Source organism: Hippocampus guttulatus, chromosome 9, assembly GCF_054856545.1.
Source record: "Hippocampus guttulatus isolate MCC_2025c chromosome 9, RoL_Hgut_1.0, whole genome shotgun sequence".
NCBI lineage: Eukaryota > Metazoa > Chordata > Actinopteri > Syngnathiformes > Syngnathidae > Hippocampus > Hippocampus guttulatus.
Genome location: NC_141269.1, coordinates 4128536 through 4145547, shown reverse-complemented (window position 1 = coordinate 4145547; position 17012 = coordinate 4128536). Strand labels below are relative to the sequence as shown.

At 43.6% G+C, this 17012-nt stretch overlaps 3 protein-coding genes across 6 annotated transcripts; 1 reads left to right on the top strand and 2 right to left on the bottom strand.

The window, feature by feature from the left end:
* Positions 1-2167: 2167 nt before the first annotated feature.
* Positions 2168-7119, bottom strand: gprin3b (GPRIN family member 3b). 3 transcript variants are annotated; one of them, XM_086120921.1, is made up of 2 exons: positions 6963-7119; positions 2168-4526 (listed from the first exon to the last, which is right to left on the bottom strand). In XM_086120921.1, the coding sequence occupies exon 2, from the start codon at positions 4467-4469 to the stop codon at positions 2793-2795; it is 1677 nt and encodes a 558-aa protein (XP_085977047.1). In that variant the 5' UTR covers positions 4470-4526; positions 6963-7119; the 3' UTR covers positions 2168-2792. The 3 variants fall into 3 exon arrangements, with proteins under 3 accessions (XP_085977047.1, XP_085977046.1, XP_085977049.1); XM_086120920.1 differs by having other exon boundaries at positions 2168-6389; positions 6963-7041; XM_086120923.1 differs by lacking the exon at positions 6963-7119 and adding an exon at positions 4622-6952.
* A 1098-nt stretch (positions 7120-8217) lies between these two features.
* On the top strand, positions 8218-11895 carry elmod2 (ELMO/CED-12 domain containing 2). 2 transcript variants are annotated; one of them, XM_086120926.1, is made up of 9 exons: positions 8218-8325; positions 9308-9457; positions 9758-9786; positions 10086-10183; positions 10270-10399; positions 10519-10652; positions 10765-10833; positions 11139-11272; positions 11542-11895. In XM_086120926.1, exons 2-9 carry the CDS (start codon positions 9313-9315, stop codon positions 11691-11693), a joined length of 891 nt encoding a protein of 296 aa, XP_085977052.1. In that variant the 5' UTR covers positions 8218-8325; positions 9308-9312; the 3' UTR covers positions 11694-11895. The 2 variants fall into 2 exon arrangements, with proteins under 2 accessions (XP_085977052.1, XP_085977051.1); XM_086120925.1 differs by having other exon boundaries at positions 8223-8325; positions 9270-9457.
* A 157-nt stretch (positions 11896-12052) lies between these two features.
* Positions 12053-16826, bottom strand: ucp1 (uncoupling protein 1). Its single transcript, XM_086120924.1, has 7 exons — positions 16672-16826; positions 15440-15577; positions 15163-15373; positions 14285-14482; positions 13278-13379; positions 13003-13183; positions 12053-12926 (listed from the first exon to the last, which is right to left on the bottom strand). The coding sequence occupies exons 2-7, from the start codon at positions 15563-15565 to the stop codon at positions 12812-12814; spliced, it is 933 nt and encodes a 310-aa protein (XP_085977050.1). The 5' UTR covers positions 15566-15577; positions 16672-16826; the 3' UTR covers positions 12053-12811.
* Between the last annotated feature and the right edge of the window lie 186 nt (positions 16827-17012).

Here is a 17012-nt window from a genome sequence, read left to right as displayed (position 1 = left end):
CCCAGCGCAAATGCGCCAGTCAGATTGATTTAAGAGATTATGGGCGCCTTTACTCGCCATCAATCTACCACAGTCAGAACAAGAAAGTGGTTTTTTTTTCAACATTTCAATGACAGGTGTTCCCCAAAATGTGTATAAACATCATGCATGTGATGACCGTGTTTTCGTAAAAAATAAAATCCGGGTATTTTTGTGAATATCAAAGACAGGCGGTAATTTTAATTTAATTTTTAAGGATTAAAAAAAAATCAAGGATGTATTTTTGTAAACATCAGACACATGATTTTGTAAACGCAAAAGACGATTTAGCGTCTTCAACGAAGCTAACATATGTTGTGTAAAAATCAAAGACAAGGATTTATTTATATTAACATCCTAGATGTGTACATCATAATTGTGACTTTAGAAAAATCTTTAAAAAAAAAACGTCCACTAATAGACACTTACAGGGATGCAGCGAAAGAAAAAAAAAACCTTGGTGGTTTGATGAAGGGGCAGTCAAATCGAACGCCGCACCGCAAAACAAAATGTAGGCCACATATTCCGTTGGGAGAGGATCAGCAGTCAGGAAGACAAGTGACGACTTTCTCGGCGACACCCGCCCGGGATTCATAACAAGAGGAAGGAGCTCTCGTGTGCTGCTTCACGGCGGGAAACATTCTGCAGATTAGGAGGTTTTTAATCACTCCGCTGTTGGAGAGGCTCAGCTGCTTCATTACGGTCTCAGAGAAAATGGGCCAGGCAAGTAGAAGGCAGGAATGCATACAAAGGCATTGAAAGGGAGTGTTGACCTCCACCAAACACTCAGCATGAAATACTACGTCTCCAGAAACAGACATTTCCCTGAATTTTGCCATTCACCCTTTCAGGGACAGCAGTGGACATCTTATCATGTTTTCAGGTTACAGGTTATCATTATTGGTGCAACAAAGGGTGACTAGTCATGCATTCAATCTATTTAAAAACGGAGATTTCGTAATATTAAGAGGCTCAAACTGTCAACTGTCCACTGTTTTAAGAAAAATCGATGTAAATGCTAAAACCGCATAACGTAGCACAATTTTTATTGGTGGTTTTGAGAGTTCAAAATTGCAGATTTAAATCCCGGATTATGCAGGATTAACTGTGCGCAAAACCCCAGCACTGCAATCTCAAGATTTACTTTCGCTGATTGATGTCAATTTGAACTTCACATAATGCTTCTTTCACTCCAAAAATAAAAATCACATTTTTTGGGCGGATACAGGCAGAGAGATGGAGTTCCAACTCATGACAGGAGACTGTCAGTGACCAAAAAAAAAAAAGAGATAGATAGATAGATAGATAGATAGATAGATAGATAGATAGATAGATAGATAGATGTTTAGCTGGTTAGCTAGATAGATAATTACATAGATAGCTAGCTAGATATTTAGCTAGCAAGCTAAACAATTAATTAGATAGCTAGCTAGCTATATATTTTTTTATGACACACACATACACACGTAACGTTTTGAGTCTGAAGCGAGAGCAGACACGTGTGACTTGTGAGCTGAGGTGCTCAATTACAAGTCGGCATTTTTTTTCTTTTACGACTTGTGACATTGCACTGCACAGGCTGTCCATATAACCGAGCTATCACAGCCGTGATGATAACACAGAGGGACGTGCCCATGAAGACACACACGTCAGCCTCCTGGTATCAGTGTTACACCGGGCACACACAATAGATTTGAGATTTTAAGCACGAACATGCAAACCGGACAGATTCAAGAAACGTCAGTGCTCGTCATCAATCTACCATAACAAAAACTGCACCATCTTTGACTATTTTTGGCCTGCACATTTGAAAATGATACAATTTGCATGCCGCGTACTGTTATACAGGTATATACAAGTACGTACTGTTAACATTTTAGACAGGTATATGGTTTTGTGACGGGCAAAGACAATTTAGCAGTCTTTAGCGAACCCAATAAAATGTTTTTGGTAACATTAAAGGCGTTCACGTGTTCTTCTAAAATATCAATGAAAATATATGAACTTTATGTACATGCTTTTGCATTAGTTTTAATTAGTATTCAACATTGACTCAGTTCTAAACCAGATGACTCGAAAGGCTCTATGCCCTGACACTGTCATCTTCAAATCACGAATGTTGAAAATAAAGAGCGTCTGATACGAGAAGGTTTTTTTTTCTTTCATCTTTTAATAGAAAACCAAAGAGTAAACAGACATGAATGCAGACAGTTTCTTGGTCTTTTTCTGACGGCACTAGAAAATAAATGTTCATGAAAGGTGGGGTGTGGGGGACTTTCAAAATACAGGACCCCGAACATCTAAAAAAATAAATGAATAAAAAACTGCGGCGAGATCTTGGTTTCGTATATATGCACAAAGATTTGACAAGAAATCATACCGGCTGTAACAGCGACCTTTTTTAATTATTATTATTATTTTTTTAAATGCAAGTTCTTCGTTGCCATATAACTGTTGCCATTGCGACTAACACACATGCGTTTCTCTATTATTGCCATGGATTAGTTGACTGTATAGACGTTCTCTCTTTTATAGACATACCCTCTGTTTTTGAGATTTAAATATCCATTTCTATCAAAACGAGTTGTTCGTCGGTACACCCTTTTCGCTTCCTTTGAGTCACAAATGTCACAAATGGTCTAGTCTACCACATTCTGAGATACTCACGGGAAGCGCTGCCCCGTCGCGTGGCCTCACTACATCGGCCACCTTGAACTCTGGTGGGAGGGGCTGGTGATGGTGGAGGGTGGGAGACTTGAACATTTGCTCGACATCTAATCGAGCACGGCCGAGGGAGCGGGGCGTGCGCAGCAGTTGGGGCGACGCACGTTCCGCAGGATGGACTGAAACGGGTTGCTCTGCCGTCGCTTGCTCTTCTTTCCCGCCCTCGGCGAGTCCGGGCCAGTGATGGACTTACGAAAGGAGGTCTGGGCGATCAGTTTTCTCTCCTGCTCCTTGATCTTGCACTGCAGGTGGCTCTGGATGGCGAAGCCCAGGGATTCGGGGTCCACCGACGCGCCGTAAACCTCCCAGGTCATACCCTGCTCATCCCAGACGACGTCGTGGACGCTCTTCCCCGTCTGCTTCTCGTCGTCGCTTTCCTCGACTTCTGTTTGCCGCTTTCCAGAATTGGTCTCCGTTTCCGAGTCTTTTGTACCTTTTGCTTCCTCCAACGTGGATGACGATGTGTTCCTGGGCGTTGATAGTTTGATATGAGCTGTAACAGCCTTGTCTGCAAATCCGGACCTGGTAGGGACATCCGTCTTTTGGGAGTCGGTCACGGGTATGTCCGCCGCATTTCTGTTCTCTGGCTCCTTGCGATGACTGTGCTCGATGTTGATCTGGTACACCGGTTGGATGCTGCTGAGAGTCGGCGCGCTTTCTTTAGGCTTCGCCCCCAGCTTGGAGTCAACCGCGGCGGCGGGGCACATTTCCGCCTCAACGGTGAGCCTCTCCGTGGTGGGCGGCGAGTGAATCTTCATGGGTGGCTCAATCTGGTGGAAGCCCAAACTCCCGTCGGACCGATCGAGGCTCTGCGCTTCCTCAAGGGTGCCTGCGTTGAGCCTGAAGGGCAGCAGGCTTGGGCTGGTGGACACGGCCTTGCAGCTGGTGGCGGCTACCGCCTGGACCTCGGCGTCGCGGCCCCGTTCGACCACGGTGGAAGGCAGTCGAGGGGAGGTCATGGTGGAAGCCTCCCTGTAGAGCTTACTGTGAGACTCGGTCGGACTTTCCGGATGTTCCTGGACTTTTTGCGTCACCAAAGGCAGGGACAAGGGCTCTGTCTGCAAGGGTACTGGCTGGTGTTTGTCGAGGGATACTTTGTCTACAGATACTTTTTCCACAGGTGTTTTGTCAATGCCCTGGCTGTTGGTTGAAGGCAAAGCGGTGTTGAACAAGGGCACAGTTTCTGCGCTTTCTTTGAGCTCGGGTGCCTCCTGAAGCGAAACGGAGTGTTTTCGTTTGTGACCGGGCTCCTTGGGACTCGAGCCGTCCTTATCTTTGTGAACTGACAGACTCTCCACAGCCGCCTCTTTCTCCGGTTCAGGCGCGAGGTGTCTCGCGCCGTTGTTACGTTTGGATGAGATATTTCGCACCGCGGTTTTGACGCTCGCTTCGTCCTTGGGTGTTTTTACCCGGCAGCCGGGACTCTTAGAAACTTTCTCGTCAGCCAGGCTTAACATGTTGCTAATGTTAGCATTAGCATCTCTTAGCTCTCCCACTTCAGCCACACCTTTGCTTGACATGTCCTCAATCGGCTTGCGGGTGCTAACGGGCACTACCGACTCGGTCTTATCCAGTTTGCGGCCAGGCGATGTGCAACAAACTTGGGAGGCTATCAGGTTCGGCTCCATGGTCCAGTTGGCGTTGGTCTCCTTATTGGCGAGCGTTTCCGCCGCAGGCAGCTGAGGCACCATCTGGACGGTCACTGTCCTTTTTGGGTTTGATCCCATGCTGGACGGATACGATCGCGCTGGAATTGCCGCTGGAATCCAAATGTGCCCACTCTCCTACGGCAGGAGGAAAAAAAAGCAGCAGCCATCATTCAGAGCAACATTTACTTTTAGGGCCCTCCATTTTTTTCCCCCCTCATAATATTGCCTACCGATCACTCGTGCACCAACTACAAAGTCATCGCAGCGGGGTTACACGACAAGAAGAGGAGGGATTGATTTGTGCAACATTCCATTAAGTGACGACCATCGAGACCAGGGGAGCCCCAGACCGGTTCTCGAGAGCCCCTAGCCAGTGTGTTTTAGATGTCTCCCTCTTCCAACACACCCGATTCAAATGATCAGGATGGTTTTCGGGCTTCTCGGCGCCTGCTGGTGAGCTGATCATTTGAATCACGTGTGTTTGCCGCAGGCATCTAAAACGAGCAGAATAGGTGCTTGACGACCGGTCTTGATCGAGGCCTCCTAAAGGTAACACAAATAAACCTGTATACTACTAATTTGCAGTAAATGTGTCATCTCATTATTTTTGGTTGAGAAAAAAAAAAAAGAAAAATCTTCAAAAGGATGTGACTGAAAACTGGTACCTGAAACAAGGTAACCTTTTTTTTTTTAAAGAACAAAATATAAAGTTGAATAATTCAGGTCTTAGTACTCCGAAAAAGAAAAAAAAAATCGAAACAACTCCAAACATTTAAGTTTGTCACGTTATGTTTACTCTGTTCTTCCTCTACTCATACAAAACGAAAAGAAATAAAATACGAGGTAGTCAGAGAGAAATGATGCGACTTGGGTCAGTAAATGTCGGGAAACGTCCTCGCGCTCCATTTGAATGTTGCTGGCGCTACTATTCTTGTTCATGGCAATGCGTCATTCAGTTGTCACCTCCTGTTGCCATAGAGACAGATGTCAGTAAACATTAACATAAGCATTACTACATCCTCACCAAACACTTAAGTACACCAGAGATTCAATACCAGCGTTATCAACCATTCTCGCTCTACTGTAAGAATAGGGTTGTTTTTTTTAATACTGCCAGAGAGGGACTGATTTATTTATTTTTTTATTTTTTTGAACATATACAAAACAAATTAAAACATGATGGATTACAAAATAAGGGAAAATAAAAGAAAGATTTTGTATTTCGAACCAAACGCAAGTTCAACAGGAGTAGGAAGGAATGAAATATTTTTAGTATCGGGTCCTACCCCTACTTCTCAATACAGGTTTGAATTACGTAATCATAATAATAATTAAAAACAATAACAACGGAAAAAGAAGCTAGACTCTAGGTATCCAAAAAATAGAAGTCTTCAGTCTCCTGTGCTCGTTCTAAACTACCTTATACACAAAAGTCCTTTACAGGAAAGTTGTACAGCTGCTCAAATGCAGCATGCTCAAGTGAAAGATCCCAAAGAAGAGACAAGCTTTGTGGGTCGGGGAGGAGCTAAGTTTAGCCTGGATTGTTATGGAGAGTCTTCACTGCCGGGGCATTTTTTTTTCTTTTCTAAATCCAATCTTCTGTAAGTGGGAATGTTGTGAAATGAGTTGGAAATAAAAATAAACTGTTGAGGGTTGATAGTTTGCAGTGCATATTATAGTTCAAACACTTTAGTGGGAGGTGCGGGGTGAGTCTCTTCCTTTCAACTTTTCCAACCTCGTCACATTAACGGGCCGTGGCAGAGCATCAGGTTTTTCAATTTCACTGAATTGGTCTGAAAATAATTACTTATTTCCTATAAGTAAATCGAATGTATCTTTGTTCATCTATTTATGCCAGTGTTGTATGGTGACATCAAGGCAGAACAATTTCATGCTCTTCTACTGAATGGACATCTTACTGTACCGTTATTTAGGTACATTGGGCTTATACACTGCAGACTTCTTGGGACATTTTTGTCTGGCGGTGTACCGTGAGATCTGTTGAGCACAAAATGAAGGTTGGGAAACACTGGGATACTGTTGGATGGACGGACAGATACGCAGACAGACAGACTCCATCATTAATTTATCAATTATATTGACGGCATTGTTAGAGGCGATCAGCTGCAGTCCACAGACACACACGAAGAGCAACAGTTTTGATTTTTTAAATGCTGCCATATTCAGTGATCGTTATGTTAAATCATGGAAAGGGTCACAGGCACACTCAACATGCGAGGTGCCGTAGCGGGCAGACAATTGAAGCGTTTGTGTTTGCCCTCCCACTTTTCATGCACCCGTCTGTCATCACAGTGCAAACATTGATGGGGGAAAAACATCCTCGTTGCCTCGAAATACATTCGGCTTCAGTCTCATTCATTAAAAGAATTGGTATTGCGTTTCTGATGCTTTGCAGCACGAACATTTCACGCCACAAACATGCAATATGATTTTTTTGCATTTTTTTTCCATGTTTGACCTTGCGGCTGCACGCAAGGAAATAACCAAGCACGGTGCGATCGCGGTGCGTGGATTAGGGGTGTGGAAACAAGAGCGAAGGGGGTCGCTTACCTTGACGGGGGCGCTGCGGTTTGCGCATCCGTGTCAGCGAGAGATGAGGAGGCTTGAAGAAGCCCTCGCATGAATATGGAGAGACACACTCGGTGACATGGGCCACGCCCTCCCGCTGCCAACCAGAGGCAGTTTTTTTCTTTCGTTCTTTTTTGGGGGGGGGGGGGGGGCGAGGTGGGCTGGTCGAGCGTGCGTGTGCACGGTGCGTGAGTGTAAACAAAACAATAATGTGATGAATGAATGAGTGGGACCATTGTTTCTCTTTTTTTTGTCACAGCAGTTTCAAGCGCCTGCAGTGGATTATCTGCACTTTATGACTGATATATATATATATAAATATATGGAACAGAAATCATTGTTAAATGATAAAAATAGTTACTGAATAGATGATGAGATATTGAGTATCTTAGATATCAGTAAATCATTCAATGAATTTAAAAATGCACAACTAAAGGTATGTGTTGTATTAAAACACACACCTACTATGATTTTAAGGAAAAATGAATGTCTACCCCTTTTCACAACTGTATTCGAAGGAAAAATATCACTTCTGCTCACGTAATATAGGCTACTTTTGCTCTTTTATAAAATCACTCGCCCGGGGGGTGGGGGGGGACATTACAAACGTCACGTGTTGTTTCGGATCTAACGTTGCTTTGCTACCAATGTCAACTGACGAACCAAAAAAAATCCAAAGTTAGCCAACGAAACAACTGAAAAAATACAACTGAAGAGTAATAAGAAGAGGGCACAAACACAATTAGACGCAACGGGAGTTAGGACGGTCCCGTGGCGGCATCTGGTGGCCAGTTTGTGAATGGAAATTACATTGGCTTCTTACGCAGATTCTTACATTCTTACGCAGGTAATTACCTGCGTAAGAATTAAACACAGAGACCGCGTGCGTGCTCCATTCAGTTTCGGTCTTTTTTTTAGATGCGCTCGCAGGTATAACGACATGTAAAAATGCTGTTGTTACAGTTCATTGTACTATTACCAGTGCTGATACTATTTTTCTGACCCTCGCAGTTATTAATTCTATTTCTGTACAACTATACGCAAACGACTGTTGTTTATCTTGTAGCATTTTGAAAAACTGCTTGCTCGCGTTGTGTCCAACTGCCAACACACGCGCAGACATCCTTGCTCGTTTTGCTTTTGCGCCGTTCACAACCATGCAATGTGCCGACACTTTGCCCCCACTTTGCGTAGCCTCCTGAGCACAGGCAGGTCAAAGGCAGCACTTCCGGTAAATCCAGGAAGTGCCTGCAGTAAGTGTACTGTAGATTCGTCGACTCCGGATGGTTGGTCAAGATAAGCTTTGAATACGTTTGCTTTTTTAAATTATAGGAAAATTAGAAGGGTAAGAAAAACCACGTTTAAGGAAAAACGTTTACTGTCTGTGACTAGTGTCTAGCTGGTTTAGCCAAGTAAGCTAAACTCTACTGTTTTGCTCGCTCGGGTGACAACTCACCTGTTGTCTGGACGACGCTTTCGCTTTCATAAATTTGGCACGATTTGATTCAGACACTTCTCGGCTAGTCGTAAAATTGATGTTTGCTTACTTATCACACCGACATTGAAAGTGTTTGTACCAGATCAATGTTGTATTTTTGTTAGCACTGAATTCGCCTCAGGACTAGCTCAAAATATCGGTATAACACGAAAAAAAAGCTACATTTTTTTCATACATCGACAGTGTTGCTCTTTTAAAGCTTTTTAATGAGGTTTGTTAGAAACTTAACTGCGCATGCTCACTTTTCGCACCGTTCCAAATATCAGCGATAGTTATGACGAATGAATGGAATTAATATTTTAGCACACACTTGTTTTGGCGTCATAAATATTACTGGTTAATAATACCTCATAAAAACTAAAACGAATAACTAGCCTTTCATGTCTGCATTCGGAATAATAAAATTTCATTCAGAATGCCTTTTTCAACTAATACATGTTTCCACATGTAAGTTGCTCTATAAACATCATTTTCCCTGTGATTTTTAAATAAACAATCTATTTTTTCCTCATTTTCTATTTTGCTCTACATTACAAACAATATGGAAGCCAATTCGGGATTTTATCACTGTATTTATTTGTTGTAGTTACCTCATTATAACACAGATCACTTTTCTAGTTTTAATAACAAACGTGTTTAATTTTAATTCACTGTACCTCCTGACTATAATGTTTGCCATCCATAATATGGAGATTGAATGTATTCTGTGTGTGTTTGTATATTACATTTGTTTTTTGTTTTTCCTCAGCATTTTCTAAGATGTACCATTGATTTGAGTCACTTCTCTTCAGATTTAGTTGTGAAGAATTTTTCTCGGTTGGCATTGCAGCAAGTATGTTGGCGTACATATGGCAGTACGTGTACACAACCTATTTGAGGTACTGGTTCAAATGGCTCATCAGGCAGGCAACTGGGACGTGCGAGCTGCAGAGGATATGCTCGGGATACGGGCCGGGGGCGTCCAGAACGATAAATACAGGTAAAAATAATAGTTATAGCTATATATATCGTTGGCATTGGGCATAATCCTTGCATTACCAAAGTTATAATTTCTCAGGCAAAAAAAAAAAGAAGAAAAAAAAAGGCAGGTTTGTTGGATATTAACATTACACCATCAACTAAAGCAAAAAAAAATTCAACACTTTAGCTTGATTTGCTAATACTTGTGAAAAATTATGAAACCAACCAAATATGGACGGCCCGACACCAGCGATATCCCATTTCATGTAATTTTTCAATTTTGAGTTTGTGTCTCACGATAGCGTCTGTGCCATTGCAGAATACTCCCTGAAGTCTTCAAAGAGCAAGGTAAGCAGATAATGCGTATCTCGCGAGGCGTCAAGAATTTCACTCTCGGTCATAAGATCATACATACCAGCGTGAGAGAGCCTTTCGACCCATGTCACAATCGCACAATTATCAGGAGTGCAAAGGTCCGCACCGTAAACAGGACCCATCTTGATTTGTTTTGACACTATTATCTAACCAGCTAAAAAAAAAAATTATCAAAAGGTATCGATTCCCCGTTCCTGCTAATTAGTACCAGTACTTAAAAAAAAAAAAAAAAACTTTTGTGCTTTCCCTGACACTTTCCTCTCCCTCTGTAGCTTCTGCGAGGTGCTGTGGAAAGCAGCGAGGAGCACTTAGGACAACACGTGCAGCAAATCATGAAGGAGAAGAATATCAAAGAGCAGACAAATCCCCGGTAAAGCCACACACACACACACACACACACACACTTGAAACTGAGCAGTCGAGTGTGTTTCAATCACTGACCTTCCTCCCTTTCAGTTTCAAGGAAAGCCTGCACACGTCGCTCCTGCAGATCACGGGATACGAGAGCCTGTACGCGTCCGTTGAAGACGTCAGGAAGGAAGCGTTCTGCCCGCAGAACCCTCAACACGAGGCCATGCTGTTGAAGGTGCACAAAGGGGTCATTTTTTTTGCAACGCTTACTGACCTCAAGTCTCGTAAACAACATTGAGGTCTCAAGCGGCAGCCGATTGCCAATTTTGTCCGATCCCGCCGCCTCACCCTCAGCTTTGGGAGCTGCTCATGCCGAGCGTGACGCTGGAGTCCAGGGTGACCAAGCAGTGGGGGGACATCGGCTTTCAAGGGGACGACCCCAAGACGGACTTCCGAGGAATGGGCGTGCTGGGCCTCACAAACCTTCTGTGAGCGAGTTCTCCTGCGAAAAATGTCGGGACAGTCTCCAAGTGTTTGTTCTGCTAACCTCTTTGGATTTTTTTTTTTTTTTTTGGTGTGTGCTTTTTCTATCCTTCACAGCTTCTTCAGTGAACACTACACACAAGAAGCTCGCCTGGTCCTGTCTCATGCCAACCATCCCAAATTGGGGTGAGGCACTCGCCCCTTTCATTTTGTCAAGCTTTTTTTTTTTTTTAATGTACTGTTATTATAAATGACGTCGATGCGGTATATATTATCAGAGGCAGAAAATTTATATTACCTCAATATCAGGGGTTCTAGTTTTTAAATGCTGAAAAAAACCCCATGATATATACTGTAGATGTATAGGACGTCCAGTGGTTAGCGCCTCGACCTCACAGTGCAGAGGTACCGGGTGATGCACGCTGTGCAATCGGAACCCGTTTTTAACCACCGCCCGTTTAAGCCGTCACGACATCCGCCGCGTGTTCCAGGTACTCGTACGCCATCGTGGGGATCAACCTGACCGAGATGGCTTACAGCCTGATGAAGAGCGGCGCTCTCAAAGCTCATTTCTACAACACGGTGCCGGGTGCCCCCAAGCTACAACACTTTCATCAACTTTACTGTGAGTACGTCAAACTTAAGAGATGGGTGGGAGGGAGTCAATTCTTTGCATGACTATGGGAGATATTAAGCATCAATATGAACATATTTGCGGGGAGGAAAAAACAAACAAACCTGTTGGCCCTTTTCATGGAACGCCAATTTTCCCAAATATCAAACCGAGCATGATGTCGCTTGAAAAATCCTCTTATGGTCGACACAGAAATAACATGGACGCGAGGAGACGCAGTGCGACGTGGCTTGATTTTTTTGCTCGTCTACCACTTGCAGGCTACCTGGCGTTTGAGTTTGATAAATTCTGGCTTGCGGAGGAACCCGAAAGCATCATGCTCTTCAACCAGTACAGAGACAAGTTCCACCATGTCGTGCGGACCCTCCTGGAGGATCCACGAGTGTCTCTCACTCTGAGCGCCCCGTCCTAAACCAAACGCCACACTGGGGGTGGGGGGGGGACACCCCAATCTGAGCGAGACAAGCACAGACGTCTGGAAAATAGAGGTAACAGCCAAAGGATGAAGATGATGAGGAGGGTCCAAAGACACTTCAGCAGTGGAAAATGGTTTTCAATTTTTGGTCCACGAAGCAATAATAGTAATTAATACACGCAATAAAAAAAAAAACCAATTACTCGGCCATCTCAGGATTTTTGATATTTACGTCCTTAATAATGTGACCAATGTTTTCTTTTCCCCGTTTGTTTTTGAAAGACGTTGTTGTACGCATTCTCTTTGAACATTCCAACGATGTACAATCGTAAAAATAAAGGCACACACACGCAGCAGAGTGTAAACGAGGTGAACTTTGTTTATAGAAAGTCTTCTTCATGTAAACAGCTTTTACATGCGAGTACGATGGACATTTGGACGACTGAATAAAGTGCAAACGTGAACCAACCCCCCAACCCGACCCCACTCTTCATACAAAGTATATCATCATACACCGGAGACAACATTAGGTACACATTTGATCTCCGAGGAGAAGTACTGTGATGCAGCTCGTCAAATAAAACATAACATGGCTTTAAATAACGTCGAGAAGTACATTGATACTGCGTCTTGTAGATCATTAATGAGTACAAGGCACCTCGGAGGAGTTTTTTTGTTTGTTTAGACAATTCGGAAACAAATTACAGGTAGAACATTTCCACATTGTATTTTAGAAGGCACCACTATTGGTTGCGTTAAATTTATTGCATTGAATTATTACAACTATTTCATGTGGGCATCAAAATAATCATTTTACAATTCTGCTGCAGTAACCGCCGCCCCTGAAAGGGTTAAATTCTGACACTTGCCTTTTAATTAATTTTGAATTGTATTGATGACATGTAGTTATTCAAACTATTCAAATCAAAAATCGTATTCAAGATATTGTATTCATTTACTATTTCCAAAGATATATTCTACAAGTACTTCATCTGAAAAAAAAATCCTCGTATTGTTACAATGACTTCCTTGTAAACATAAAAATTAATTATTTGATGATCCCATCCATCATCATGGCTGAGTGTACCTAATGTTGTGTCCAGTGCATTCTGGGCTCAGTTGGAGGCGTCGAAGCGCTTCTTGGTCACCATCATGGCACGCTTGATTTGCTCGAAGGAGACGAACATGACGATGTTCCACGAGCCGAGCCTCAGGAAGGATGGCACAAACCTAAAAAAATAAAATAAAAAAATGAGGGGATGGTAGGGTAGAGGAACGAACCGCTCACTGGCCTTGCCCCGCTCACCCTTTGTAGAAAGCCGTGGGCCCCTCTTTGGTCAACATGGTCCAGGCGCAATTGATAGCGCTGCGGTACTGACCGGGCGGCGAGTTCATGTACCTCGTCTTCACCACGTCAACCGGGGAGGCGATCACCGTGGTGACGAAGCCGGCGCCGAAGGCCGACACAAAGTGACACGGCAGGTTGTCTGTTGGGGAAAACACCACCGAGGGTCTTAAGCTGCCGGAGGGCGTGACGCCCCCCCCCACCGGACCAATGGGCTGCCTTGCTGCGTGCGTCACCTGACATGAGCCTGTGTCGCAGGATGGCCTCTTTGATCAGGTCGTACGTCACCAGCTCGGTACAGTTGACCAGCGCGTTCCTCGTGATGTTGGGCAACGTTCCTGATGGAGCAACGCAGTGGCAGAAAAATGCGTCACTCTTCCAAAACCAAATCACTGAGGCCAGAAGTGTATAGTTGTGTGCGTGTGTCAGTATATTTGATAAAAATCTGTCAAATGTGTCATCGACCCTTTGAGGGACAGCGGTCACTACAGTGGACAGCTTATCATGTGATCAGGTGACAGGGTGCATGAAAGGGTGTGTAGAAATGAGAAATGCAATTATAATAACGATTATAAAAATCAAGTACAACGGTGCTGTTTCGAATTTCAAGTTCTGCTTTGATTGTTGTTGTCCTTTTGAATCATTTCGGTTGAAATGATAATAATTAAATATTCCAACACTGCCAGTGCAGAGACAGTCTCCCCCCCAAAAAAGTGTTCATGTGTTTGTTAATTTTGTGGGATTTGTGAAATTTTTGTCACCAAAATAATATGAAAATGGAAAATTGTGTGTTTTGAAAAATAGTGATTATTGTCATTTTTTCTATACATTTTTGTGCTTTAAATGATCATATTAGGTTTTATTGCAGAGCACTTTGGGTTGCATTTCTATGTATGAAAAGTGCTGCAGAAGAACAATTTGATTGATTGATTGATGATCTTTCAACATGGTAAGTCAATCTCTCATTCCCACCGGGCAGAAAGCTTGCCTCAGATGCAGAAATCAGCGATTGAATTTCTGCTTTGCAAGGGGAACCATCACAAAAACTGTTTTCAAGGCTTGCAAAATGTGTTTAGCATCGCCCAAAAGTGGCTTTCTAGGATCACAGGCAGCACTCGAGCCATCCCCACCACATATAAAAAACCTCTGAGCCGTAGCCAAAATTTGAGGTACGAACGGTACCCTGGCTTCCCCGTACAATGAAAAGAGCAATCTTTTGGGGGGAGTCATAGTCGGCACCCACCTTTCCAGAGTCCGCGCAGTCCTTCGTTGCGGAAGATGTGCCTGTAGGCCTGCATGGTGCCGCTGTAGCGCCGCGCCACTCCGTCCAGGTTCATCTGAGCCTGGAACCTCACCTTCACCACGTCGGTGGGCTGAGCGAACGACACCGCCATGGCGCCCGTCGTGCAGCCGGCCAGGATGCGCATCAACACTCCTGCGTCTGCACCGAGGTTGTCGGTGTTAGTGAAAATTTACCAAAAAATTAATAAAAAAATGTTGACAAAATTAAAAAATAAAATGCAAAAAAACCCCTAAAAGAACTGTTCTTAAAACGCTAATAATTATATTTTTTTCATTTTTGTCAGTTTTTTTCGGTGTTGCTGTACTTTATTGCACAATACTTCGTGATGTTGAATTTTATCTTACACTTGACACATACGTTATACATTAAAAAAATAAAGCTAATGCCAAGACTAATAAAAAACTCAACTAAAATGAAGCATTGCTTTGAAAAACCAATTAAAAGTAACCGAATTAAAAAAAAAAAAAGTCAGCATGAAATAACTATTAGGAAAAATCCAAATAATTTTAACCCTTACGAGCACATCCACACACAAAAACACAAAGACACAAATTGCAATTCAGAATCACCCATCCGATAAGTAGACACGTCTCCCAGTTTGTAGCAATCGGACAAAATCTTTTGGAAAAGTTTGTCTTGGAGGACATGGCACAACGACCTTGGAGCACATCGATACCGAAAAGATTTTTGAGACTTTTTTTTTTTGTGGGTCTCCATATGGAAGACATGCCGACCAAATTTCACATTGGTTGAAACCATCCCCCAGAGGGCTCAATTGTCAAGCATCGCTGACCCAATTTCGAAATATGAAAACTTACTTTCTGCTCCTCCGGTGTAGAAATCTCGGACGTTGTCGTAGAGGCCGATTCGCACCGAGGCGAAGCACAACTGCCGCTGCAGACCCGCCACCAGCCCGTTATAGAGCGAACGAGGACCCTCGGTGCGGATCATGGTACTGATGGTCCCGAACACGCCCCTGTAGCGGATGGCCTTGGCTTCTGCCGCCGCCACCTTCTTCTCGCCTTGGATCTGAACTCGAGAAATTTGTTTTGAGGACTCATTGTAACCACAACACACAAGCACGCCGGTGCTTACCTGCAGTCTGACTTTGGCAGTGTCCAGGGGGAATGTGACGATGTCGGCGATGCACGCCGCCGCCCCCGCGCTGGCCATCTTCACCCCTAAGGGTGGGGGCACGTCTGAGGGTTTTAGGCCGACCATGTTGCCCACAATCTGGAGGTCACACACACAGACGTCGGTTTTCCCTGTGGAAACTATCCTCAGCCGTTTGCTGGCACCAAAGTCACCGTTCTAAAGGCCTTTTCACACTGCACTTAGCAATGCACAGCACACCATTGACAAACCCATCAAGTGTGCATAGGCTAGGATAGTTGGAGGGGGGAAATGCCACACCCTCATATTAATATGTGCTCAACTCAAGAACGGCGACAAGGCGCATCCAATTGGGGAGTTGGTGGCGGAGTGATTTCAGAGCGCTAACAGCAAAAGACCTGACGAGTGTCAAAATACGTGTACTTTTTCAAAGTAATAGTGTCTTGTAAAAGTAAGGAGACCTCGTCAGTGAACATCTTGTTACTATAAATTTACTTTACCCCTCAAGATCACAACAACACACACAGCTGTTAATGTCTAAGCCGTTGGCAACAAACGTGCGTCAACTCCGAAGTGAAAAAAAACAGCTGTTGGCGGTTATATTGGAAAGCTGTGACTCCCAACCAATGTTGGGAGCACACCAAATGAGCAGCAGAAATGATCAATTTTCACTTAATTGGTCCAAAAAAATATTTCTTTCCTACAAATGCAACAATAATTTAAAAAATTAAAAAATGTGAACACATGTATTGCTGACATTGGTCGGAATCGTCGTACCTCCTAATATATTGAGTATGATTGTCATACTAAAACTGGAATACAGACATCATGAACAATTTGAATATTTGTCGATATCACTGGATTTTTCTGACTAAGACTGTTATGCATCTTTGTTCATCCCACTACGGCAGCAGTTTATAGCGATAGCCAGAGCAATTAAATCGGCTTCCGCAAGATAGTAGGACGTCCAATTAACCTGTCGTGCATATCCTCTGCTTGCCATTCACAAAACGAAAGAAGCCCACATTTCACGTCAATTTACGTTATCATTATAATATTAAGATATACCCGGTACATTGAGATCATTTTGTTTGGTAGTGTGCCGTGAATTTTTTTTTGTCCGAATGCAAGTGGAGAATTTAGAGTTAGGAAACACGATTGCAACATCAAAAGACTGCACATGAATGCAATTTGGAAAAACAAAATTGACTTACATGGGGTGAAATGTGGATCCTCAGGTGTCGCCAGGTAGGGTTAGCAGCTTGTAATCCATAAAGGGCAGGTAGAATGTGGTTTGGCTCCGTTATTTATGTGTGCCCCCCTCCCACCCCCTCCGACGTCTTTATGATACACGAAGCGAGAGGCGTTACTGTTGTGTCCCGGGGAGTCAAAAGTCCAGCGCCTGTCAAAAAGTCAATGTTCAATTGAGCGCTCTTCAAACAAACAACCTTGTCATAGGCCACATTTGACCCCCCCCCCCACCTCCCATTATGCCCCCTTGTCCCCACTGTGACTAGCATGACAGGCAAATGTCATTCGGCATCATCATTAACTA